This window comes from Chiloscyllium punctatum, chromosome 14 (genome assembly GCF_047496795.1).
Source record: "Chiloscyllium punctatum isolate Juve2018m chromosome 14, sChiPun1.3, whole genome shotgun sequence".
NCBI classification, from domain to species: domain Eukaryota; kingdom Metazoa; phylum Chordata; class Chondrichthyes; order Orectolobiformes; family Hemiscylliidae; genus Chiloscyllium; species Chiloscyllium punctatum.
The window spans coordinates 29,532,175-29,559,693 of NC_092752.1; the positions used below are offsets into that span (position 1 = coordinate 29,532,175).

Below are 27,519 nucleotides of genomic sequence, written 5' to 3' on the forward strand. Positions count from 1 at the left end.
ACCCACATAGGCATTCCATGCACATTGCGTAAATAGTTCCTTATTTATCTTTAACTTCCCTTCCTGTTTATAATGACCTAATGCCAGTGGAATAAAGAAACCGTGCTTAATGATCTTTGGGCCATTTGTGTTTAAGTCTTATGTTATATTTCTGGCACAGTCAGCAGGATTTCACAGCACAGGAAGGAAGTCATGGTGGACAAGATTGAAAGGCAGTTGACCTAGATGGAGTGGATAGTGGAGGAGTTCATGAGGGAAGCTGAAAGTGGTGCAGAATCATTGGAGGCCAGATGTTTGCAGAGGGAATCAGACCTTTCGGCCAAACTGAGACAAATGCTTCTCGTGTGTTCCCTTGATGCTATAGCAGAAGGATGCATTACTACAAGTCATATATTCTACTTTCTGATATTAGGAAGTTAGACAGACTTGACAGCAGACCAGAACACCTAATAATTTGGCAACTGAAAATTGGATTGAGGATAAACGGATGTTTTGTGGCATCCAGGTAATCAATACGAGCGAGCATGGGACTGATAGAATATCTGTGGGAAAACTCATCAGGAAATACTAGGAACATGTGCAGATGTTCAAAGAAGTCTGCAGAACTTTAAGGGAACTGACTAGGCTTTTTGGGGACAACATAGTCATTTTATGTGTATGAGCAAGCTGAAGGGAAAGATCTGGTTTCCGTGCCCCTGGTGCTGGTGAAGTTATTTGATTGCATTATTATTATGGATCTCTCTTTTCGATTGATCTGGATCAGGATTCAAGACTGACTATCAGAAGCAAGGAAGTAATGAGACTATCCAAATTGAGTTCAGGAGGATTAACAGTGACAAACTTAAAATATCTTTCTTTGAAGAGTGGGATGACATATATGGATCCTGGGGAAAAGTTGGACTCCTGAGACAAGATAAAGGCTAGCATCAGGGAGGTGACTATCAGTGTAGACAGGAACGTAGACCATAGGTTAAAGAGGCAAGCTGACCAGATTGCTCAGAGCAACTGCAGATCCAGTCCTTGCTGCCCTATCTCCATGGTAAGCCTTACTGTGACAGCGCTGTGGCTTTAAGAAGTGTACATTGTCCTGTTTTCTTTTAAGAGAGAGATTGCTCGTCATCTCTTGTTCAACCTGTGTTAAGGTAAACAGCTTGTGAGGCTTTGGTAAGTTGGAACAATAGAGGTAGCCTGGATAGTTATGTCCAGCTGTCATAAATCGGGATTTCTAGTTTTTTTTTAACTTTTATTTTCAGCAATTAATGAAGAGTCAACAGGTTTGGACTGGCTACTACGCTCTCTTGATGGTTGTCTTTCTGGATTGTTGGAGTTACCTGTCAGATTGATCTATTTTCTGAATTTTGCCACAGGGTATGTTTATGTGATGTTTGAGACAATTGAAAAGTTAATTAGTAATTATTACTGTATCTATTATTCTGTTACGTTTTCAATAGAGTTGTTCTTCAAAGTTATTATTTCTTTTATTGTATTTTAGCTATAGTATTTCAATAAATAGGGTTTTGCTTAACGTAGAGTAGTCTGACCAGTTGAATTGCGTCTAGAACACAGTACGTTACATTTGTCTTAAAAATAAGAAAATGTTAGGATCTAGACTATCATCTTAAAATATTTTGAGTGGGTCTGGTCTGGTCCATTACACAGCCAATTCTGCAGAGGGTAAGCTGTAAAGACTTACTGAAATTGTGACAGGGCTGGGCACTTGAATGAGATTGTCCTCAACAATCACTTCTGCTAGGAACAGAGACCCCATCCAATGCAATGATCTTCCTTTCTCAACAGGCATTAAAGTAGTTAGGCCTCCCACTGACAGCAAGATGGGCATATGGTTCCTTCAGGAAGTCTTATTTAGAACTCTGAGCTCAGTCTTATGCAGAATCATAGGAACTTGGTCTATGGTGAATGTGAAATTGGGCATGTAGAAGTGTCATGCCTAATTGACATAAGAGTGGAAATGTCAACTACTACTCACCAGTGTTTCCATGAGTATCTAGCACAGGAGTGCAAGCTGATTGATGCCTATTTCCTCATCTGGGGTTATGTTTTGCAGAGGTCGGTCATCTCCTATCATGACTACACCGAGCTCTTGAGCCTGTCCTCAATCACACTTTTAATAGCCTGGGACATCTGGTGGTTTGTGACCTGATTGATACTCCAGTGGAAGGATGAAAGTTAAGTACACCTGTGATGTTGAGATAGAATGTATTAAAAGCTATCTGTGGGTCCTTGGAAAACATATATGGTGAATGCTATGCACACTACATATTTGACAGACGGGGCACAAAAGTTTTTGACCTTGCTCCACACACTCAAGGTATATCAACCTGTATGGGACCCAAGAACTATTCAAGTTGCAGGAAATTGGTTGTTCTTTCAAATATCTGCACCATCACTGTTCTCGAATAATCATGCCAGCCATCTCCAACTGTTCAACATCAGATCCTGCTAGTGTCACATGTCACATATAGTAGAGCTCCCACTTGATATAACTCTAAGAACTGCCATCATCACTGTTGAGAAGAGAACCCTTGCAGATTGCCAATTTCAGCAAAGATGTTTCGTATCAACCAAAAATGCCTGTGGTGTCCTTAAATCTGTCGCTATCATGGATAGTGCAAAAATGAAGCAGACATTTCGAACCAGATTTCAAAGATGGTCAGTTACCGAGAGGAGAATACCCAGAAGAGGCAACTTGTTTCTACTCTCATCAAGTGTGAGATGACTTTCAGCAAAAAAAAATGACAATTGATATTGTGACCTGGTAAACCACAAGATAGTGACTACAGATGAATGTCCAATAAAGCTTCCTTGCCAAAGGATTCCACATCATTATTGGGAGGATAGCCTGCAGAAACCCATGAAGCAAGGTGTCATCTAAGTATGTATGCTTCACAGTCTTTGTGAGGAAGAAAGGTGGAAAACTGAGAATCTGTGCTGATTACTGGGCACTGAACACAAAGACTAACAAAAGATGCTTGCCCTCAACCTAGGGTTGAGGTTATAACCACTTATCTATTGAACCAATGAACAAGATATTGAAAAATGACATTTGGAGCAGACATTGGAGGACTTTGCAAATACACAAAAATGCTGCTTTGGTTCTGTAGTGCTCCTACTGTCTTCATGCCTGTGCTGGATAAAGCTTTTGACAGTCTTAATTTCCAGTCCCTATAGGGTGACATATTTATCTTCGGGTTCAATATTCGGGGAAACCCTTGCAAGACAAGACATGGGGTGTAAGCCTGCTTTTTGTAGTTAAACCCTAAAGTCAAACCAGAAATGTGCCAACATTTCCAGACAGAAGTAGGATATTTGGGGCACTTCGTTACTAAGGAAGTCATTATTCCTGATGAGTGTGAGCTGGGTTTGTACAAGGCTGCCACACTTCATGATTTGCTGAGAAAATCAGTAAATGTTACAAATTGAGAAAAGATGTACAAGGCATATTTCATTTGGAGCCAGACGCTATCATATGACTCCTGGAATCCTAACAGACCTAGGTACCCATGTGGATTATTCTCCACATAACCTGGTTCGCTTGGAAGGTGCTAGTACAGATAAGAGGCAGTGAAGGTCTTCTTGATCAAATGCTGGATAACACCCCAACCTTTATAAATTTGCCTTGATTGGTGGTACAAAAAGAAAATGCTGCCATTAATGTGGACTCAAAATGTTTTAGTTATAATTGTACAATTAATTATCCATGTGCTTATCACAAGATGTTTGTGTGCTATACGCATTTGCCAGGTTGGCATATTTCAGTCATGGAAGTTTGTAATGGGACCTCCGGCAGAAAGTTGCATTGGTGATGGAGGACACTGACCAAGGAAGCTGCGCACTTCTCTGGATGACTGTCAGGAGGGCAGCTGGAACAGTCAAAGAGACTCTCCTTGGAAAAGAGTGCCTTTGGTGAAAAGGAGTCTGATGGGAAGGGAGGGAAGACAGATGAAGAAATTCCTCAATTCAGTGTAATCCACACTGTCATTACATGCACGTTGTGTAACTAATTTCTTGTTATTCTTAATTTCCTTTCCTGTTTGTAATGACCTGACCTGATGCCAGTGGAATAAAGAATTCCTATCTCATGATCTTTTGACCATTCATGTGTTCAAATCTCAAATTACACTAGCCATATTTATCAATAAAGAAAGTGTAAATGAAGAAAATTGGAATTTTCAGAAGTGCTAAATACTTGCGCGTCTGTTTTTATGATGATTTCAAAGATTCCCCAGAATATCTCAATGGCAATGGTCTGTTCACAAGAGCATAAGCTAAATCTTCAGCATTTTAAACAAAATATTTATGTTAATAATACCATCTACAGATGAAGTAATATGCGTGCCCTTAATGTGTATAAGTGAAAGTGACAGAAATAATTAGTATCAATAAAATGATGTATCAGGTTGCTTTTATTTTTTCATTTTTAAAAATATTCAATTTGATATTTCTATCAATCCCTAACTACAAAATTAAAAATATAATCCACCAACACAAAGGCCAAAAATTTGCACAAGTCCTTTAAAATGTAAACAGATAAATATCCAAGTTGATATTACAGTCAGGATTTTTCTCCCAGCAGTGCCATTGCAGATGGGAGTTCTTCCACCCACCAATATGACTGCTGTAAACCTGACCCGTTTTCTTCAATTATTTGACATGTAGGGTGGATTCATTGTGGGGTTGGTGTTGTTAAAATGAATACAGCCACTACAGAAGAAGGCAGTTTTGTTGTCATTTCAGATCATTGTGAGTGTTTCACCCATAGAAGATGGAGCAGCAAAAAAAAAAGAAATATTCTGTTCCTGTGATGGCATGGATAATTCTTGGCTACACAATGATGAGAGAGAACCTTTCTACAAGTGCCCTGTAATTACCACTTCCCTGTTACTGCAAGTAATGTGTACCTACCAAAAAGTACACAAAATTGCTGGTCCCCTCTCTCCGCAGTGAATGTGGAGGGAGTGGCCAGCATGCTCCTGATGGGTACTGGATGAATATGCAGATTGTGTAGATGAGTTGTGGGAAAGGGGTGCCTTGGTAAGATGTGTGCCTGACGGAGGCGCCACAATAATTTTCCATCAATTCTCCACCATTGTCTTTGCTTAGCTTCAATTTGGGTATGAGAGGAGAATCCAGCCATATATCTTGGTTAACGGTTTAATAAATTGCTACTGCTAAATAGGCAGATTTACTATTGACTTCAATATTATGCCTTCCAGACTATGGAACACATTGTTGCTGTGTTTAAATGTAAAGCACTCTTTTAGTGAAGCAACATGAACCAATTAAAGTTTGTTAGAGCAATTTTGCTTTTACTTAATCCATAGACCAAAATATATCCTCAAGACTTCGTGCACTGTCTGATGACGATAATGTTACCACTGCCATCAAGGCGCTTGAATAACTGTTTTGTTACAAACTAAAATTTAACCATTTATAACCAAACTGAAGATCAACAGCTGCCATACAAAATTAATGGGTATTTGTGAAAGATATTTTTAAAAACCAAGAAGTTGAGTACTCACAAAGAAATTGTAATTGTGGATTTCATGCTTTCTTCCTCACTATACATGTTTTATTGATCCTTTGAAAGGCTGAAATGTTATATGCTCATCTCAGCGAAAGCATACAGAAGGAATTTATGTTGCAAGTCTTGAAGCTCATGCCTATGTTTCAATGACAAAGTGCTATCGCAAAGTTTAAGCCAAATGCCCTGCAATCTTTTTCTGACAGCATAATGGTATAATAATCTTAAACAAAAAATAATGGTATGATTATGACTAACTTGTAAAGGAAAAGAAAAGATAAATGGCATTAAAAAACAGAATTCCATATATTAATAAAATCCAAGCCAAATAGAATTTTAGACGAAAAAAATTTTGCTGTAGCAACAAGATAGCTTGAATGTAATTAATTGCCAGACCTTTTACAGCATTGAAAAGGTTAACCACTTAACTCCTGCCATGATGCAGGAACTTTAATTCAACCCACTAGTACGTATAGTTTCTCCCAACAGTGCAGTCATTGTAGTGTTCCTGTTCACAACCTTCACTCATCCTCACCTCTGCTGCAACCCAAACTTCCACCAGTTCAAGACTGTCACCTGTCCCCAACCCCTTGCTACTCTTTGTATGGTAAATGAGGGCTTGGGAGAGGAGTGCCAAGTGAGGCATTAAGGAGCCAGGACAGGTGGCAAAGAGATTAGAGGGACACAAAGCAAGCTGGTGAACAACATTGAACAGTCTTGAGAGGACTGGTGAAAGGGGCAGTGAGAAGTCTTGCATTGAGCAGCACAAGATTGGGAGAAGGGTGATGACAGGTCAGGAGTGAGCTAGGGGCCTCACTTTTCAATGTACATTTAAATGACAAAACATGTCACACTGATTGCTGCAAAAGAGGGAGTGGTTTCTACAAAGATTTTCTGTTCTCCTGGATTTAATGGATTCTGGTATTAGTTTGTAACAGAAAGTCCCTGTCCGGGAATCTCCAGTGCAGAAGTAATCTCAAATTAAGTGGGTAATTTGTAATGTGATCAGGGACAGGAGTAGGACCTCTGACCTTGATTAGAATATCAGGACTATTTGGTCTGAAGTTCTCTTGGCGGAGGTCTCAGAGTTTCAGGTCCTCTACCTTCAGTAGCTTTTTTTTGCTCTAACTGAAACATGTAGAACTTCTGTATCAAGTTTGGATCCTAGCTTTAAGTAACATTTAAACAACAAACTTCATGAAAGTGTTTTTTGTGAATTCTTTGGTAGTTTAATTTAAAACAAAGTTTTATGTAACAGTGGAATGCATTATTTCTGGAAGTTATAAAAGACAAGGAATACCTTGTCAGCTCATAGAATGTCATTTGCCAAGGGCTACAATCCAAATCATGTTACTGTCTTTGTTGCAAAGAACATTGTGGAAGGAGGAGCTAAACCAAACCTATAAAAAAAATCTTCTCCCTCCCAACAAATAAAGTATAGCTTGTGATTAGAAGAGGTAATTATTATATTGACTTAATGTGATGTAATTTTAAATAATTTATCTTAGGACCAATTACATAAAGTTACCAAGCATACATTTTGTTTCTACACAAAGTATGCATTTATAAACACCATAATTCAACTTCACTGAAGTTTTCATTAAGATGGCATTTTGTTATTCATTTTCATGATGACAGTAAAAAAAAACAATGTAATTATTATATAAATAAACAGTTAAATTGTTTTAGTCAAAGATTATTCAAACGTTTGCACATCTACAGTTTTCCATCACTGTGATCTTTTACATTAGCTCTGTCCCTTGTTGATTTTCAACAATTGTTCTTTTTATTTTACCACACTAGGTGGTGTCATTGTTGAAGAAATCCATCAGGCAAACCTTATTGAAGAGGCACTAGAAATAGTTGCACTTTTGCTGGGAAGCCGAATTTCTTGCTTGCATTTATGCAGCTGGCTTGATAAATATCTGCAAAAACATTGTAGACATTGTTAAAATGCATTTTGTGAATTTTATTGAAAAATCCATACTCTGTTCACCTCTTACCATTTAAAGAATTTGAGTCAGAAATTTAACCCACTAAGAACCAAAATTGTCAGAGTCGATACATGCATATGGAGTAAAAGTCTGAAGTTCACCATTTTAATGTAGGAGGTAGCATTTGCAATTGGTTTAGGATTTACACTGCTGACAGAATTTAAAGCACCTGGATAATTTTGTCGATGAGTATATGTTGCATGCAGAACACACTTAACATTATGCATAACTCCAACTCATTGAATGCCATGAGTTAACTTTGCTTGGTGCAGTGGCACACTAACCAGGATGCAGTTGAGTGGTGCAGTTGTAATGAGAAAGAATTTGAACAATGTTCTTATCCTTGAAAACTTAATGATTTTACTAAAACTTTTTACAGCATTGTATGCCAGATGTGGGTGTTGTATTCCTGGTAGTGAGCCCTTCAGTGATCTCCTTTCACCTCATCAGCAAACAAAAAGGTTTCCTGACCCCTGGGGGATCATGAATGTATACTCTCCTCTCCACTCCCTACACCATGATCTCCACTGCAGCATTATAGACATTTGATGACTTCTCTCCACCATGTTCAGCCATTTCAATGATAGGTATCACAGCAATTCATCTCCCCTTTAAGAACTGCTGATTACCTTACTCCCCTTGCTGAGTATGCAGTCAATGAATGTGCAGCATTGGCTGCATGCACAAATCATTGTAATGAACAGGTAGCATTTATTTTACAGACTGTCAATGTTCCTATCAATTGATCTGGATTGAAATGCTACCACTCTCTTCCCTTGCCTCCTATTTTACTTAGCAAACCATGCCACATATAATGCAGTAATGCATTATAAATGGCAGAGGGGAAAATATTTGTTTAGAAAACCTGAAAACTTGGCATTGAGCTCACTAGAAGTACACTAAATTACCAGGACTTTAAATTGAATAGAAATTATCTCGCAGTAATATATTTCCTTTGATTTCAAGCTCCCAAGTCTGCAAATAACATTTACAAAATAAGTTTGAATGTTTCTGAATTTGGCAGTACCTCTTTTTTAAATCTTCTATTATGTTCCAATTATAAATTAAATGAATCCACTATCAGGTCTACTCTCATTCCTCCATTTTCAGAAGAAAGAAAGAGGAAGATAAGAAGATAGGATTACAAAGCTTTCAAGCTGAACCTGCACAGTAGGTGGTCTCCAGCTGTTTCCCACGACCTACATCTTCATACGGGCAGAGCCGCTTTACTCTCAGATACTTGAAAGAAGTTTGTATTCCCCTCACAAAACAATATCTGATAACTATTAGCTGCCATAAAATCTGTTTCACAGCTCCTGAGTGATCTTGAGCTAAGGTACAAGCTTACTTTCACATATATCCTATCATAACTGCTTTGACAATATTCTCAATCTGGACATTTGCCAGCATTATGTTTTTCTGCATAATTACCAAAGCTTCATTTGGAGAGGATTCTGTTACTCCTTCATAAAGATGTCTTCACCTTGCATATATCTCATCTCACTGATAACAAGTGTGGCAACTTTTTATTGTTTAGGATCATAATGACTCTTCTTGCAGTATGATTATACCATCCTTACATCTCCTACAATTGTAGAAACTTCTGGGGTTCTGTCTGGTGTTTGTGCACTGGCACTGTTTTCTTTCATAGCGAGATTCAGGGCATTCTGCTATCAAATGGAATTCAGAACAAATTTCAGAATGCATTCCCTAGTGAGGGCATAGGGGCAAATACTGCCAATTACTACAAAAACTCTTTTTTTCATTTGTGGATCTTCTCCTGTTGGTACACAAAACTGGGGCTTTCTTTGCCAAATGAAAACTACAATATCTTCATTAGAGATTTTTTAAAAATTGAAGGCCCAATGCCCTGAAGAAGATTCACTCTTAAGTAATGCATGGCACCACATTGCATGCTTTGATGCTTTTCGGTGCAATAAGGAATTTTCCTCCCATCCTAGAAGTGGGCTACCTATAGTCCCACAAGAACACGACTAACATGAAATTAAGGTGCTCTGAGTCAAGATTAGTCTAATACTTGGTGCTGTAACACAGGTATGTTGAAGAACCGATTTGGTTCATATCTTGTAAATCTGTCAATTAAGTCTATCCTTCATCACCACAGGGTAAACTAACTCATTGTGGAGATAGCGCTGATGGCAAATCTAGACACCAATGGAAAAGTTGGTCTCCACTACTGCTGGAACAAGGTTAGCTTGGACACTTTATTTTGAAGATGTGCTGTCAGGTGTGCAAGACCTGGGATTCAGAAACCTAAAGCAATTCTATAAGATAAAAATAATTTAGGATGCTGTGTCCTTTCTGAAATATTACCTCACTCAGTAAAACCCAAACAGGGGATTCGGAAAGAACAAATAGTCGAAGGGCCTCAATTTTCCCGATCGATGCATCAACTTCACCGTCTGCAATTCCATTTCTAAATGCACCTTAACATATAAATGAAACAAGATTACAATTTGCAGAAAACAAACTAAACATATACCCACAGACTAAACTGAAGAAACAGCTAAATTGGAAAATTTTAGTGACACTGAGTAAAGTTGCATATTTAGACACCAGTTTCATCTCCAGCACTGAAAAGATAAGAAAAATCTTTCAAGTAGTTTTTAGCAAGCTACAGTAAATGAGTTTTGAATAGTTTATCTTGTAAAAATGAACAAGTTGAATTGAATAAGTTACATTTGACAAAAAATGAAAGGTTTCCTTTATATTTTATATGTGATAATAGATCAATTGTCTACTTCAAACAGAAACATACTACAGAAATGGTATTCAACAAAGAAAGATACATATTTGAATTTTTCCAGCAAAATTAAATGCTACAGAATTCAAATTACAGTTAAATTACAGTTTTTATTTGCTTAATTTTATCTCTGATAATGAATAGGTTTTGAATAAGTTAAAATCTTTCCTCCAAGTAATTGTGTATATATTACTTAAGACCTAGGTTAAAATTCAATTTTAACATGAACACACAAAGTGAGCAGTAATGCACAAGTGGTATCTATAAAAGTCTGATCATGACAGGCTGTTTAACAGCCACACTGCCATTGAATTTTACTCTTGCTGACTTCACAGTCAAGAATATATATCACTGATTTGATAAGGGACTGAATGCATAGTTTCTAAATTTGTTAACAGCACAAATATAAGGAAGTAAGTTGTGAAGAAGATAGAAGACATTTTAATAGGCTTTTAGTTAGGTTAGTTAAGTGAGTGTGCAAACATTTGGCAGATGAAGTATAATGTGGGACAATGTAAATTTGTTCACTTTGATAGGGAGAATAGAATAGTGGAATATTATTAAACGGATAGAGATTGCACATTAGAGATACGTATAGATCTGAGTGTCCTGATACATGAATCACAAAGAAATGTTACGCAAGCACAGTAAATGATTAGGAAGGTAAATGGAATGCTGTTTTTTGGAAGAGAAATAGAATATAAAAAGTGGTATTTTATACATAGTACAAGGTAATTGTCAGATCACACCTACAGTACAATGTACAGTCTTATCTCCTTATTTAAGAGAGGATATTATTGCATTAGACATTGTTTAGAAAAGGTTTTTTGGACTGATTCCTGGGATGGGGACTCTTAAGAGAAAATGTTGAACAGATAGGGCCCATGTCCATTGGCATTTCGAACAATGAGATTACCTCATTGAGCCATGCGAGATCCTGAGAGAACTTGACAGGATGGATGCTAAAAGAACGTTTCCCCTTGAACGAGAGACTAGAGCAAGGCTTGGAAGATTGAGAGAATGCAGAATTATCTTCCTTAGAGAGTGGTGGAGGCAGTGTAATTGAATATGTTGAAGACAGAGGTTGAGAGAATCTTGACTAGTTAAAGGGTAGCAAGTAAAGTGAAGTTTGAGGCCACAAACAATCAACAATCTTAGCAATTAGTAGGGCAGGCTTGAGGGCCCAAATGGTGTACCACTCCTTCTAAGTTGTATATTCATCTTGATGCAACCAACATTTTGTTCTAACATTTTTAAATGTTCCATCTTACTTTAATTTTTCTATGACATTTTCAATTACCTTAAACTGAATGCAGGAATTAAAATTTAAAGGGAAATTGTGAGAAAGCAGTTTAGTTTTAATGTGTTCAGTTGGAATGATAAATGCAATAGAGACAGTGAATTTACACGTTAGTTTAGGCAAAGTCAGAAAATAGGGCTAAACGAAGAATTTTCAGGTTTTCTACTGAATTTCCAGTTAGTTTGAGTAGCTTCTGCTTTCAGCCAATCTTCTTGCTTGGAAAATTCCTCTTCAACAATGACAGCGGTCACTAGCTCACACTCCACTGAGGAAAATTTGATATAAGCAAGATACACGCACAGCACCCACGATTTTCCTGAACTTGCTACTGACTCTCCCATTCCTTCCCTCATCACCATTGCTGTGGGGTAGGATAGAGTAAATATGCAAATGTTGATATGTTCTAATTGAGAAAGTGGATAAAATGAATGAAAAGAGAAATTGGTGAACCCGAGTTACAAAACTTTCAAGAAATTAATAAGACCAATCAAAAAAAATGCTCAGATGCTTTGCACAGAACAATAGCCATGGGTTGTAAAAATTTACACTTCCATTTCTAGCAAGATTATTACAAATTTTTATTAGAAACTTTTTCAAAATTTTTACAAAACATCTATATACAAAAAAAGTAATATGAGAAAAAAAGCAGAAAAATAGAGGCAGTACAAGAATGTCTTATCACGATACTGTTAGTAATGAACTACCTACTATTCTATCAGAACAAATGAATCTACTTAAACTAAACTACAAATGAAATAAAAAATAAACTGAATTCAAATTAACTTAAATTATATCTCACTACTTTATTCTATTTCACTCACTACATCTCCACTGAGGCTCCCATCCCTGAGAGCATCAGTCATTGTACCCGTATTCTTTTCCCCCAACCTCCCCCTCCATGGGCACCCAGACTGATTCCCATGGTTATACCACAGCCCTAATTAATATTGCTGATAAGTCTGCATCAATATAATTTAAAAAGGGCTGCCAAGACTTGTAAAACTGCCCCGTTTTGTGGTGCACCATATTTGTGAGGTAATCTTGGGGGAGATACTCCATCACCTGCCTACGCCACGCCATAAGACCTGGGGGTTTTTCCAACGTCCAATTCATTAAAATATTCTTCCTTGCACAATGGGTAAGAATGTTACACAATCTCTTATCATGTTCCCTTGGAGAGGACAAATTTGGCAAGCCCAGAAGAAGAAATACCAGATCTACTTTAACTTCAATCTCCAGAATGTGCTTTAGCTCCCTTATTATAGCACTCAATATCTCTGGATCTTACAACATGACCAGTAGCAGTGTGTGAGAGTGCCTATACTAATGTTATTTGGGACACGTGGTGACGCTCCTCTCTTGAACTTAGCTAGCCTCTCTGGCACCATATGAGCCCCCAATTGCATGGCCTGCACTCTGTTACAAACTGAAATTTTCCTTACATTTTCCCATATGTCTTACCATATACCTCCAATGAGATATCCTCTCCTAGCTCTTGATTCCACGTCCTACAGAGTCTCTCCACGTCCCCTAAGGCAAAGTACTAACTGAAAGACCGCTCGTCTGACTCGTAAACTGAGCCAGGAGCGTGGTTTTCCTCTGTATATAATCGCTTATCTGAAAGTATAGAAAAGGTCCCTATTCGACAATCCATATTTCTGACTTAGCTGGCTAAATTAGATCAAGACCTCCCCCCTTGAATAAATCTCCCAGACAAGAGATTCCCTTATTCTCCCATAAATTAAAGCTGGAGTCCATTGCTCCAGGTTTAAATCCTTGGGCTCCCACCAACAGGGTAAATGGCGAGGTCTTAAGCCAATTGCCCTCGTCTTGCCTCATTATTCTCCAGGCTTTCACAGTATTTAAAATGGTCGGATTCTTACATTGCTCAGCCATGGATTTCATCTTATCCATCAATAATAGATTAACCAGGGGACATCTCGACTGCGAAACTTCACCATCAAGCCAAATTGACTCCAAATCCCCTATACCCAGTCACCAACATATGGTAACAGGGAACTTATTTGATATCTCTTCATGTCCGGAAGATCCACCCCTCCCTCACCCTGTGAAAGCTGCAATTTGGTAAATTTAATTAAGGGTTGCCTGCGACACCAAATAAAATAATCTAGCCAACCACTGAGCCTCCATAACACTTGTCTGGGTAGCAACAACGGGAGCATTCTCATGGATTACAACAGGCAAGGAAGAACATTCATTTTAATCAGGACTATTCGGCCTAACCATAATAACGGTAATCCCTCCCACTGCTGCAAATCCTGTTTTATCCTCTCTGGTAGTTGTACATAGTTAGCTTTTTATAGCAGGTAATAAAAATTCCCAAATACAATAAAAACCTTTTGATGACCATCTAAATGGAACTGCATTCCATCCTTCAGATCAGACACCTCCACTAATCCCTTACCGGCATGGCTTCCGATTTCGTAAAGTTGATCCTGTAGCCCGAAAAACGCCAAATAAATTAATTGTTTGAATCAATTGAGGAATGGACTCCTCCAGATTGGCAAAGAACAAAAGGACATCATCAGCATATAGGGTGATCTTATGCTCCTCCATTCCCACCCTTGGCACCACTATTTCAGGTGGCGCCTCAGCTAACAGCTCAATTGCCAAGGTAAATTGCCAGCAGTGAAAGAGGAAACCCGTGCTGACTACCTCTCCCAATATTAAAGTTATCTGACTTAGTGCCATTTGTGATGACTGCCACCTTCAGATCATTATATAATACCGCCACCCATCTAGCAAACATTCCCCCCCGACCAAAGTGCTCTAGGACCTCAAACAGGTACGGCCATTCTATCCGGTCAAACGCCTTTTCTACGTCTAGGGAGAACTGCAAACCTGGGATCAATTTTTGCTGGCATACCTGCACTTTGTTCAGTACCTTCCTGATATCATTGGAGGAGCTACGGCCCTTAACAAAACCAGTCTGATCATATTTTACAATATGGGCAACACCTTTTCCAACCTCAGGGCCAACATCTTGGATAGAATTTAAAAATTTACATTCAACAGTGAAATTGGTCTGTATGAAGCACATTCTTTGGGGTCTTTCCCGAATGAGGGAATGATGGAAATATTAGCCTTCCTAAGAGAGGGCGGCAGACAATCCTGTGCATATGAATAGCTATACATCCCCAGAAGTGGCTCCATGAACACATTTATGAATTCCTTATAGAATTCACTTGGGAATCCATCTGGCCCCGGTGCTTTACCATCCTGGAGATGCTTTATTACTTCCTGCACTTCCTGTACTGTCATAGGCGCATTCAACAGGGTAGCCTGATCCGCGTTTATACTGGGGAGGTCCAGGTTCTCAAAAAAGGACTGCATTCTCATTGCACCATGTTTGTTTCCCTCCAACTGATATAACTCTGCAAAATGTATTCCCTAAATCTAACATTGATCTTCTTCAATTTACAGGTAACTGTGCCAGCCTTCTTACAGACATAATAGATTGGGAAGCTTTTTTCCTCCTAGCCAGATGTGCCAGGTTAACTCCAAATTCAAACAGTCTTTGTTTAGTGAAGGAGATTTCTTTTGCCACCTGTGTGTGCAATGAGTTGAGAGCCGCCCAGAGGGCTGTGACCCGCTGCAGCTTGACCAAAGAGGGCCTATTATAATATACTTCCTCAGCTATCTGCAGCTGGGCCTCCAGCATCTATTGTTGCTCCTCCCTCTGCCTCCTTCTAGTCACTGAATACGAAATGATAAGGCCTTGTAAATATGCTTTAGTAGCCTCTCAAAGTATTGCCAGATTATTGGCCGTACCGGAGTTGATATCCCAGAAGGCCCTGAACTCTCTTTTAAAATACTCAACAAATTCAATATCCCTTAACAGGTATGAGTCCATGCGCCAGTGTCGTGAATCTGTTCCACCACCCTTGATTTTAATATCTAAATACACTGGCACATGATCCAAGACAGCTATATTCCCAATTTTGCATGCCAGTGTTCTGTCCAATCAATCTGATGGTATTTAAAAAAAGTCAATTCGTGTGTGGCACTCGTGTGGGTTGGAATAGAAAATAAAGTCTCTTCCGTTAGGGTGGACATACCTCCACACATCCACTGATCCCAACTCCTCACACAAGTCCACCAACTGTTTAGTTTGTGTGGACGTACCTGCTGGGCCCCTTGGCACCCTGTCAACCTTGGGATCTATGAGGCAATTAAAATCCCCTTCTGTGATCATGCAGCGCACCCTAAGAATCATGAATTTAGTGACTGCATCAATTAGAAATTTAAGAGAGTGCGCTGGGGGACAGTACACATTCAAGACGCCATACCCTTCTCCATGTATTAGAGCTTTAAGAATGATGAACCGTCCATGTTCGTCCTTAATTTGCTCAGTTACCTGGAAAGGGAGGTTCCTTCTTATCAGTATAGCCACTCCTCAACTCCAGAGTAAAAGGAGGAGAAGACTACCCTGTCATATGCCCCTGCTGCAGTTTCAGATGGTCCTTATCAGTTAAATGCATCTCTTGCAGCAGAGCAATGTTCACCCTTTCCTTCCGAAGGCTTGACAGCACCTTCTTTCTTTTAGTGGGAGAATGGCTCCCTTTTACATTCCAGGTGCACCACCTGAACAAATCACTAGCCATGGTCATCCAGGGCAGCCCATAGCTTCCCAAGCGGAAGAAGCTTATTGGTGATACGCCGAGCGACAAAGACATTTACTCTATAACGGCTAAACACGACTCCTGTAAAAGCTACTACAACTAAAAAACTAATCACTACATTTAACTTAAGCAAACACACAAATAACCTCCGATTCACTAGCTATCTCCCCCCTTGCCCATATGGGGTACGCCTCCCAATCCTTGGTACCATCCCAACTCCCATTGCTAAGGCCATGCCCTAGCCCCAGGCAATTCACAAATGAAGAAAACCGGTTATTCCCCCCCTCAACCACCCCACACATCTTAACCACAGCCACCCCAACCCAAAAACAAAAAGGACAGCAGTAAAAAAAGCACCCCAGATAATAGCCAACCGACCGATATATGGAATAATTTCAGTTATACATCAAGGCTGTACGTATAAAGCCGATAACCGCAAAAAAGGGGAGAGAGGAGGAAAAAGGGGCAATAAAAAAACCCGTACCATTATTCATAACGATGCCCCCTCCAACCCCCCCACCCCAACTCAAGTCCTTTAATTCAGAGAATTCGCAAAGTCCTTTGCCTTTTCTGCAGAATTAAAATTATATACCATCCCTCCATGAACAAAATGCAACATGGGCGGGTACCTCAAGGAATATTGAATGTTCATGCCCCTTAATTTTCTCTTAATTTCATCAAATGCCCTTAATCAGCACTCCTGAGAAGTCCTGAAAAAAACATTATTCTCAAGCCTTTGTACATTAAAGCCTGTGAATCTCTTCCCCATCTTCTTGCTGTTTCGATCACTAACTGTTTTGCTTTATAATGCAGGAGTTGCACTAGGACTGTACAGGGGCGCGGGGTCCAGCCAGGACCTGCACATTGCGATCCAGTGGGCCCGCTCCACATTCAACAGGCCCGACTCCAACTCCAGCCCCATGAACTTCAGGGGCCACTCCTCCAGGAAGCCAATGAGGCCCTCACCTTCCTTGTGTTCCAGAAGACCCACAAGCCGTAAGGTTCCTTCTATTTCTATTTTGCAGGTTGTCCACTTGCTCCTGAAGAACCCGAACCTATTCTTCCAGTGTTTGGATCCTTCCTCCCAAGACTCTGCCAAGGTCTCTGATGCCACAGCCCTCTCCTCCGCTGTCTCTACTCTTCGGTCCAACAATTGAATTTCCTGCTCATGCTTTTTCAGCATGGCAGATAGTGTTTCCATCGCTGCTTCAATCTTTTCTTGGAGTTTGGCAAATCCAAAGGGGTCACCCTGGGAGTTTGAGCCCTGGCTGCAGGTACTCCCAGTGCAATTGGGGATTGCCCTGCCTTTTGTAGTCCTTTAGGCCCCTTTCATTTATTTGCTTTCATTCTGACCTTACAGCTGTCGCACCACAATTTTAGCAGCTACAGATGTTCAGCAAGTTTGTATTAGGAGTTTTTTGTCCTGGGGGTGGTTGATGAAGGGGCTAAAGGCCCACCTTGCCTGGGGGTATGGCACAGACCACAGCACAGCAGACCCCTCAGACTGCCACCATCTTGGGTCTCCAATTACAAAATTTTAACATTTTTAGTGTTAGTATCTCGACAGCAGGAATCACTGGAGTATAATTAGCATCAGAGGCTCCATTTACTTCTTTTTCTTTTTAGCCTAGAGGCAGTGATTTCAATTGTAATGCATTGATTTTCTGCTTTCATTGAGATCAGATAGGAACAAACTTAAAAGTTTAATAATCTTTATGACCCATCATCACATAACTCAATCTGTCCAGCAGTGACAAGCTATAAGTTAAGAAGTTTAAGAAGAATTATGAAAAATTATTTAGAGATCTTTCTTCTTAAAATTTGTGCCAATATAATTTGAAAATGGTTGTAAATAATGAACAACTAATTTATTATTGTGCATGAGACACGTACCCAGGAAGAGTCTTTCTAGAAATATAAGGAAAGATGCTTGTGTCAGCAATGAGGTAGCAACCAATTGACCAGCTACCAAACTGACTAGTTTTCATTTTCATTGACCTCATTGGGAAGGAAATCCAAATGGAATATATAATGAGCAACCTATTGGGTTTCCATCCACTCCTGAAAATTAAAATTAGTTCCAATGTTTTGATAATTACCATGAAACAATCTAAGTACAACCAGCACCCATACAGGTCATTCTGGTATAACATGCTTATCATCAACGCGATTTGGCTATAACATGATTGACGAATTAGGGAGGATGTTTTGATAATGTGAACTTTCTACTGAATGGGTATAACAATCTTCTACACTGTGATTTTCTGTAGTGGTTTTCTATAACGCAAGGTTCCAAAATAACCCAACTGTTGCGTTATAGCAGCATGGCTGAACTGTGTTCACTACAGGATAAATTTCCATCTACACCAGCTGGGCCTAAAACGTTGCTTTGGCAGAGTGGAGAGAAAAAAGGTCAGACATAGAGCATGCCACACCTGCCGTGCCAGGTTTACCAGGTGGGAAAGATGGAACAATCTGCCCTTGTGTTTGTAATGAACAAAGCTGCAGGAAATGTAAAAGAAATCAGAGGTAGATATTAGTTGGAATTGTTTCCCAGTTAGTTTCTTTCTTAATAAAATAAGAACCATGAATGTACATCTGGTTAAGAAATGTAGTAGTTTTTTTCAAAATTCCTAACATATCATATGAACAAAAAGTTTGAAAATGTTGTTGCAGCATTAGTAGATGAATGCTTAATATGTTCACATGACAATGCTTTGTCTATTATTTTTACTAACACATAGACACATTTAAAATAATTCAGGTATGTCTGTTATAATGGACAAATCACACAAAGTGTCAAATGTTAGTTTTCCGACCTTCCTGACAGCAATGTTTAGCTCACATTTTTTTCCAGATATTTCAAAGCACATTTTGAAACCATGTTTTTAAATTGGATTTGGCTACAGAAAAATATTAGCTGGTTACCTATTCTGTAGTAGCCGTCTTCTGTTTCTTGGTATTTGAGATATTTTGTTATATTGTTGTGCAAAACATTCTTGTCAAATTCAGATTTCTGAAAATAGAGAAAGGAAGATTCAAATCATTATGATGAAATTATTTTAACAAAATTGAAGAAACCAATTTAGAATTGCACTTTTGAGAACATCTTGAGCTAAGTCAGCTGATGCATTTAAAAAGTGCCAACCCAGTAGCCATAAGTTACTGCCAGTAGGCTAAACAGGCAGAGAATATGACTTTCAGTCAGTTAGGCAAAGTCTCACCTTTGAAAGCTGCTGGCCACTGATTAACCAGTCACTCCAGACATTTCAGCAGCACCAAAATACAGAAGTGTGCACTGCCAGGAAAGACGTGCAGATCTTTAATGGATTCCAGAGAAAGGTCATTTCCTTTTAAGGGCAAAGAGGGAATACAGGGGTGGAAATAAGGGAATTGGGAGTGTGACTGGCTTTGGAGTCAGGTTGGAAGAAAAGAAGTGGTGGTAACATCTTGAGGAGAGCACCCATGATGCACACAAGGTAGCTCCTGCATCCAAGCACCTACTGCATTATGGGGAGCTTGTAGATAGGTGGGAAAGCAGTAGGCTGGTAGCACTTGTATTTTACATGCTCCCCTCTCCTCAGTTCAGAATGTGGTGGAGCTTGGAGGGAACTTGCAGGTGATGGTGTTCCCCCATAGTCTGGTGGCTGTGAATGTAGATTTATTGCCTAAACCTTTTAGTAAAAGATTAACTTACATCAACTGGTAGAATTTCCACTGTTGTATTAAAAAACTTATCTCCTGGATGTTCCATATTGCCACTTCTAAAGAGGTATCTGTGAAACAAAGCAGGCCAAAGTAAGGGAGCATATGAAACAAACTTTTATTATCGCTGCCTGATGCAAAGCTTGATCTGTTAAATTATATGATGCTAGCATGCAAACATCTAACTTCTTTCTCTGAATGCCCTCTCTTCATGGCTTTAATGAAATGTTTATCCATTTATTTTAAATAAGTTACTGCATTTGCTAAAATAGTGGAGAGAAGAATTACAGATGAACCTGATAAACATTTATGAACAGTGTCCCTGAACATAATAAGACTCGTTTTCACTGGCAGCTGTTATTTCTTTTTCCTATCCAATTATTTTTGAACAGGTAGGTACAATAAACACAGCAATGAAAACAGCATGAATCTAGAAAACCTTCCAAAAGATCAGATCATTGTAATATTCAAAAATTAATCTTATACTTGCCCAGTTCTTGATTGATTGTAGGTTCTGATTTTAATTGTGGTCAAAGGGCAGGAGTGGAGCCCAGCTCAGCAACAATCAACAGGAGAATGTGGCTGGGTGAAAGCCAATGAAAATGTTTGCACGCTGTCAGGTAAATGATAGTGACAGTGGGGTGGTGCAGAGAGTAGGCAATTACTGACTGATAGACAAAAGCCTGGGCCCATACCTTTCTTTAATGAAATATACAGGTGCACCCCTGTATTACTGGACCTGATTGTCCTTCACATAGTATTTCTATGTCAAGGCCAGCACCAGGCAAATTAAAATAGCATTAAAGTCTGACTGACATCATTAAACAGTAACTTAGTCAAAGCATTTCTCTCTTTTCAGAATGCTGCTTTTAGCAATTCATCTGTTCCCACTCCCTAATTGTGACAATTTTGAATGAGGAGGCTTAATCTATCCACAGATGTAGACAATATTGCTCTGTAACTTGCTGCTTAAAGATTTGTGAACACTGCTGATGAATCACTTGTTTTTTTATATTTCATCTGTTCTCTGGAAAGGAGTGCATGTCTTTTTTTCTACAACTCGAAGAAGAAATACATCATTACATAAAAGTATATGGTTGAGATCGTTATACGTTTTAAGGGAAGAGAGTGCAAACATTTTAAGCAGGAATAGTTGCAGGGTCACGAGAAAAGAGACATTTGGGATTTGTGTTGGATTGCTGTACCAAAATGCTTGCACAAATGATTGTTAAATTGGTTTCCTTTCAGATTGTATACTTCTGTGGTTCCCTTTGTTAAATCAAAATTAAAATTTAACATGAGGAGTTGTGAGCATGAATGTACATTCTGCTATGTTGCGACATGTTGTCACACCAGTACAGATATACACCACTAGCTTAACATTTACATTTTAGAACTTCAACTACCATGTCATCTTTTTACCCAGTAAAGATTACAAGTAAAATTACATATATAGTTACGTTACAAAGATAGGTAGAAAAATATTTTGTGAAGGTGACAGAACAAGGATAAGTTAAATGAGTGCGCAAAAACCTGACAAATAAGAATATAGTGTGGAAAAATGGAAAGTTGTTCACTTTAGCAGGAAGGATAAAGAAACAGTATTATTTAAATGCTGAATGACAGCTCGGTACAGATGGATCTAAATGTTCTGGTGCACAAGTCACAACATGTTAGCATGCAGGTACAATAAATAATTAAGGCAGCTAATGGAATGCTTTCTTTTAAAACAAGGGGAAATTGAATATAAAAGTAGAATGTTATTCTTCACTTAAACAAGGCATTGGCAAGACCACATTTCAAAAACTGCAGTTTTGGTCTTATTAAGGAGGGATGTAAATTTGTTGGAGACAGTTCAGAGCAGGCTTACTAGATTGATATCTAGAATGAGTGAAGTGTCTAATGGGGGAATATTGAGCAGGCCTGGTTTGTTTTCACTCAAACTTAGATGAATGAGGGGCAATTTGTTTGAAGTTTATATCCTGAATGGTACAGACAAGATGGTAAGAATGAAGATATTTTCTCTTTTGGGCAAGTCCAGAACTTGAGGACATTGTTTGAAAAGGGATACCCTTTTATGACAGAGATGAGAGGAATTATTTCTTCTCTGATGGTTGTGAGACTTGAAACTTTCTGCCTCATAAGATGATGGAAATTAGGTCACTGAATATTTTTAGGACAGAATGAGACTAATCTCTTGTCTAACAAGAATCTAAGGTGATAAGGAATAGATAGGAATGTGAGATTTGGGATACCAACAGATCATTCACAATCTTAATGAAAGGTATAGCAGACTTGAAGAGCTAAATGTCCTTTCTTATGCTCTAAATTCATATGTTTATAGGTCCATACTTGAGATGAAGGAATTTATCCAAACTGAGGTAGTTACAAGTAGGGCAAGACTACATTGAAAGAAGAAATGATAAAATATTAATTGATAAAAATGTGAACATGGTTAAATCTATTTGTAATTCAGACTGCAGCAAATGATATCGATGATTGGTCTCGGTCTATCATACATGTAACAGGTTTATACAATGCACTCTTATACCAACCTTTCAATTTTCAGTGGTTGATAGAATCTGAATTTGATGAAGTCCCCTACCATTGGAGTAAATGCCCAGAAGAAATCATTTCCTTGGTAGGCCTTTTCCAGACTGTGTTGTTGGTAGATTTTCAAACTACACGTCAATTCGGCAGTCGGATTTGTATGTCCTTTGTGTAACAATCCTTTCTTAAAATCTTTATCCTATATTTTAAACAAAATCATTAGAATAAGGGCTTGAAATATAAAAAGCCATATACATCTAACACAAAAAAACTGGTAAACATTAACTAGCTGGAGATAATAGTTTTTTTCAAAATGGCACCAGAAAATATGCAATGCACTATTTTACTATCCTGAAGTTGTATTGTGAAGACTGCAGATGCTAACGAGTCAGAGTCGAAAGGTGTGGTACTGGAAAGGCACAGCAGGTCAGGCAGCATCTGAGAAGAAGGACAGTCAACGCTTCTGGCATAAGCCCTTCATCAGGAATGTCGGGGAAGGGAGTGTTGAGAGATAAATAGGAGGGTAGGGGTGGGGCTGGGGAGAAGGTAGCTGGGAAGGAGCTTCAGGGCCAAGGAGATGACCTGGGGGTGCAGTGGGAGAGTCACTGAGATCCTTGTGGAGGGAGAAGGAGAACTTCTTCAAGGTGGGCATTCTTGGAAGAGGCTTTGCAGTAAGGTTTTCAGCGACTCACTTTCTTCTAGCTTATACCCAAAGCGTCAACTGTCCTGCTCCTTGGATACTGCCTGACCTGCTGTGCTTCTCCAGCACCACACTTTACAACTCTGAAATTGTATTATGCCAAAACAACTAGTTCAGTTACAGCTAAAGCTCCAAGTTCTACATTTCTTCAGACTTGTTATTAGCAGACACATTTGATTGTCAGGGTAGCCTAAAATGCAAGTCTTTAATTATCTGCTAAAACAGTCAATCTTTCAAGGTCACAAGGTAATTACAAATGAAAAAGGCTAATCATCCCATGTTGATATATCTGTCAAGAATAATCTTCATCCTCCCAATCTCATGCTATAGTTTCTTAAATTATCTCAGGTTTTTTGCTGCCTACTCTATTACCGAAGAATTTAATACATGTATTAATCATTCTTAATCTGAAGAGGGACTTCCTGGAAATCAACTCTAAAATTATCTTTCACTAGTATGAATCTATTCCATAGGGTAGAACTCAGGTTTTTTTTTGGCTAAGTCCAAGTTTTGAGTCAAGGATTTTGAGTGGATTTTCACCATCTAGGTGTTGAATTAGAATCCCTACAGTGTGGAAACAGGCCCTTTGGCCCAACAAGTCCACACCGACCCTCCAAAGAGTAGCCCATCCAGACCCATTCCCCTACCCTAATGCACCCAACCTACACATCCCTGAACACTATGGACAATTTAGCCTGGCCAATTCACCTAACCTGCACATGTTTGGATTGTAAGAGGAAACCAGAGCACCCGGAGGAAACCCACGCAGTCACAGGGTGAATGTGCAAACTCCACACAGCACTGAGTATTCTCACTGTATCTTACCAAACCCAGCTATTAACTACTTACCCAGCCTCTATGGCATCCGTCATGTCTAACTCTAGCCCCAGCTTATGTGGCACATTCCCAGAACAATTCATCACTCAGTGGAATTCACCAGCATCCTTTGTGACGTCAGCATCTTTAAAAGCCCATAGTGCACCTAGTCAAGAACTGTCAGCCCAGACCTACCCTGCACAGTTCCTGACATTTGCCCCAGACATGATAGATGGGGGAAATTGGCACCTTGCTTTGTAGGCAAGGACCTGGAGGTGCTGAGGGATGGGATAATGCAGAGAGAAAACTTTCTTTTTCCTCAGAACTAACACTAGAGGCTACAACACCAAACCATACCAGTCTTATTCGAGATTGCCACCTGGATTAAAGCAGTCTTAGCTGTCTGGACAAACGCACAGCAATTAAGGAAGAAAGTAGAAGGCCTTTTTCACTCTGCCAGCGAAGTGCTGCCAATTTCTCTCATACCTCACATTTTCTCAGCTGCTATACCCACCTCCCACCAAAGGTCATGCTCTACTATTCTCACTCATGCCTGAAACATCTTCCCTCACTCTCTGCTACCATTCCAAACTGTTGACATCACTAACACTACATTCCCTTTGGGCTGCCTAATCATTCACTTGAGACACCTCCTCACCTGCACCAAAAGTAGCACCTGTGCCACTCATTTTCATCTTCCTTAATACCTGCCGCTCCTTCCATGAGGTAAGCAGCCCACAGTAAAGTAGACCGGACATGTCTTGTGAGGGTTCAGAAGAGAATGGCACATATCAGATGCTAAATGTCCATGGACGTGGAGTGCATATGACCTGTGCCCATGGAGCAAGCCCTGAAACATTGGTTTGTGGTATCCAATATGGAGTGATTTGGAGCAAGCAGAAAGCTGAATTCACCAGGTACCTGCTCTGATCTCCCTTGTCAAGTTTGCTCAATGTCTAGCTTGTTTGGTGCATTTGGTAAGGTAGAAGCTGAATAATGTACAAGGTGAGTTGACTAGCAAGGCATTTAACAAACAATAATACCCCTTGCTTGGCAACTCATCACTGCCTAGTGAGAATTCACTGCTTGTGAAAAGTGTAAAAGGGGCAACAAGATACTCCCGATGTCAAGCTCAGCCATGTGGGGCATTTCATCGGATTCTGCCACAGATCTCGCCATGGCTCATGTTGCTCAGACTCCTATAAATTTTCATCCTAGTTTTGCTCTACAGCTAAATAAAAGTTATATTTTGAAGCCGGTTAAACCATTTGGTTAGATCATGGTTGATCTGTATCTTAAACTTAATTGATTCAGTTTCATAACTTTTGATATCCCTAGCCAGTTAAAGAAAGCAATTTTTGACAATCTTGTGTTACGACACAGAGATAGCAAGCCAGACCAAATCAGACTCGCTATTAATGGATTATTTTTACTTATTCATTCTGGGATGAGGGTATCACTGGCTAGGCCAGTATTTATTGCCTGTTCTTAATTGCCCAGACGGCAGTTAAGAATCAACCACATTGCTATGGGTCTGGAGTCACATGTAGGCCAGACCAGGTAAGGTTAGCAGTTTCCTTCCCTAAAGTGAAACCGATTAGTTTTTCCAACAATCAACAAAAGATTCACAGTCATAAGATTCTTTAACTCTAGGTGAATTAATACATAAAATTAAAGCTCAGTCTTCTTCAGTCAACAACCTCTACTCACAAACCAACAAACAGACGCAGTTAAGGGATAAATTTTGAAAATAAAAGAATCATAAGTTGCCGGTTCAATAATCATTTCAACTATGAATAAGAAGCCTTCACAACATCTCATGGATTGTATTACAGACAGCTAGGATTGTTTCTTGCTTAAATTCTGAAGTAACAGGTCAATATAAATAGCTTCTGAGACCTCCGGAGACTTTTCCTTATTTCTTACTGACAGGGTTCTTTCCTCAGTACTTCGAACAAGTCATTAACTGGAGAATAACTAGGGGAATGCAAAACCGAAAAACGTCCTGCAGCTTCCAAAACCACAGCGCCTTCTACCAAAATATCCCAGTCAAACCTGTTCCCTCTTTCATTTCCCTTTCCTTTTAACATTCTCTGTACAGGTATTTCTGGCATAACGCGTGTTTCGTCAATGCAAATTGGCTATAATGCGATTGATGAGTAGTGGATGCTGGTTAGATATCACGAACTTTCAACTGCACAGGTGTAGCGAATTTCTATAGCGATCTCCTACAGCATGATTTTCTATAATGTGAGGTTGCACAGGAATGCAACCAGTGCATTATACCAGAAACACCTGTGGTTCGCTGGCCAGAACTGGCTCTCCCTTGATTGACCAATTCCACATCCAAACAGCTGCCAGTCCGTGGTCATAGTGATATCTCAATGCCAGTTCATCTATAGTGTTCTTAGAGCAGTAATCAACCTGCTTTATCTTTCTAGGCCAATCCCCAATTTTAAAAAACAAGCTGTTGTTCAAAGTTCAATTCTCAATTGCAACTTCCAGTTCCAACTGATGATCTCAATTCTTGTAAATTTCAATTGACATAGCATCCAACATCTTTGGAGAGGATATTTTGGAGGACCCATGTGTGTTGTGTGGAAAAATACTTTTTTATTTCCATCGTTAGCTGATTTAGCTCTAATTTTGAGATTACAGCCTTTAGAGATTTATCCTCTTTATTGAGGCATAGTGTCCACAAATAGGGATAGACCAAGACTCCATTTATCTAAAGCATCACTTCCTCACTTTTATATTCCAATCCTCCTGAAATAGAGGTCAATTTGATTAGATGGTTTGATCATATTTTGGAACCTGTGCACTAATTTCGGCCTTTAAATCTCTTTGGTCTTGACAACTCTTGACTCCATCCAAATCAAGAAAATATTTGGATTTTTCTTTGTTCCATCTAAAGTGATTAAATCTATATTTTCCAACATTGAACATGCATCCACCACTATGTTGTCTATGACCATTTGTAACTTCCTGCTACCAGCTATACAACTTACCTCAACTTAATATTATCTACAAAGCTGTCTATTTTTCGTACATATGTGCAGCATTTAACACGCATCTGCATTGAATGTCATCTGCCAATGCTATGTCTACTTGTATATTTTGTCCAGCTCACTTGATATTTTTCAAACTGCCTCTGAGACTGTTTACCTATCTTTTTTGGTGTCATTTGCAAACTTGGCCAATTTGTATTAAACTTTCTAACCTAGATCATATATGTAAATTAGAAACATTGCATATGTAAACTAGGCTCCAACACTGAGCTCTGACATGTCATGTTCAATATTACCCTCCTTTCTTCCTTCAGCTGGTCTTGTTTTCAGTTTTTGTGAATCCTCACAGCATTGACTGTTTTGGAAGATTTTTATACTTATTAAAATAATTTTTAAAAGTTAAACAATCCACTTGGTGTCACTTCCTTAAAGAAGGCAAGTAGATTGGTTAGCCGGGAGCTTCCCCTTCTGAATTCATGTTGATGGTCAAACCTAGA

General features: G+C 39.1%; 1 protein-coding gene across 5 annotated transcripts in view; it reads right to left on the reverse strand.

Annotated features, from left to right (window-relative positions):
- Positions 1 to 4,425: 4,425 nt before the first annotated feature.
- The window catches only part of LOC140485692 (alpha-1,3-mannosyl-glycoprotein 4-beta-N-acetylglucosaminyltransferase B-like), a 242,426-nt gene continuing 219,332 nt past the window's right edge, over positions 4,426 to 27,519 (reverse strand). For all 5 annotated transcript variants that reach the window (XM_072584115.1, XM_072584112.1, XM_072584111.1 and 2 more), the window contains 5 exons: positions 22,504 to 22,697; positions 19,941 to 20,019; positions 19,172 to 19,259; positions 9,871 to 9,983; positions 4,426 to 7,467 (listed from right to left, as the gene is read on the reverse strand). In XM_072584115.1, the coding sequence (XP_072440216.1) occupies positions 7,444 to 7,467; positions 9,871 to 9,983; positions 19,172 to 19,259; positions 19,941 to 20,019; positions 22,504 to 22,697 (498 nt within the window). In that variant the 3' untranslated portion in view covers positions 4,426 to 7,443. The remainder of the gene's footprint in view (positions 7,468 to 9,870; positions 9,984 to 19,171; positions 19,260 to 19,940; positions 20,020 to 22,503; positions 22,698 to 27,519) is intronic.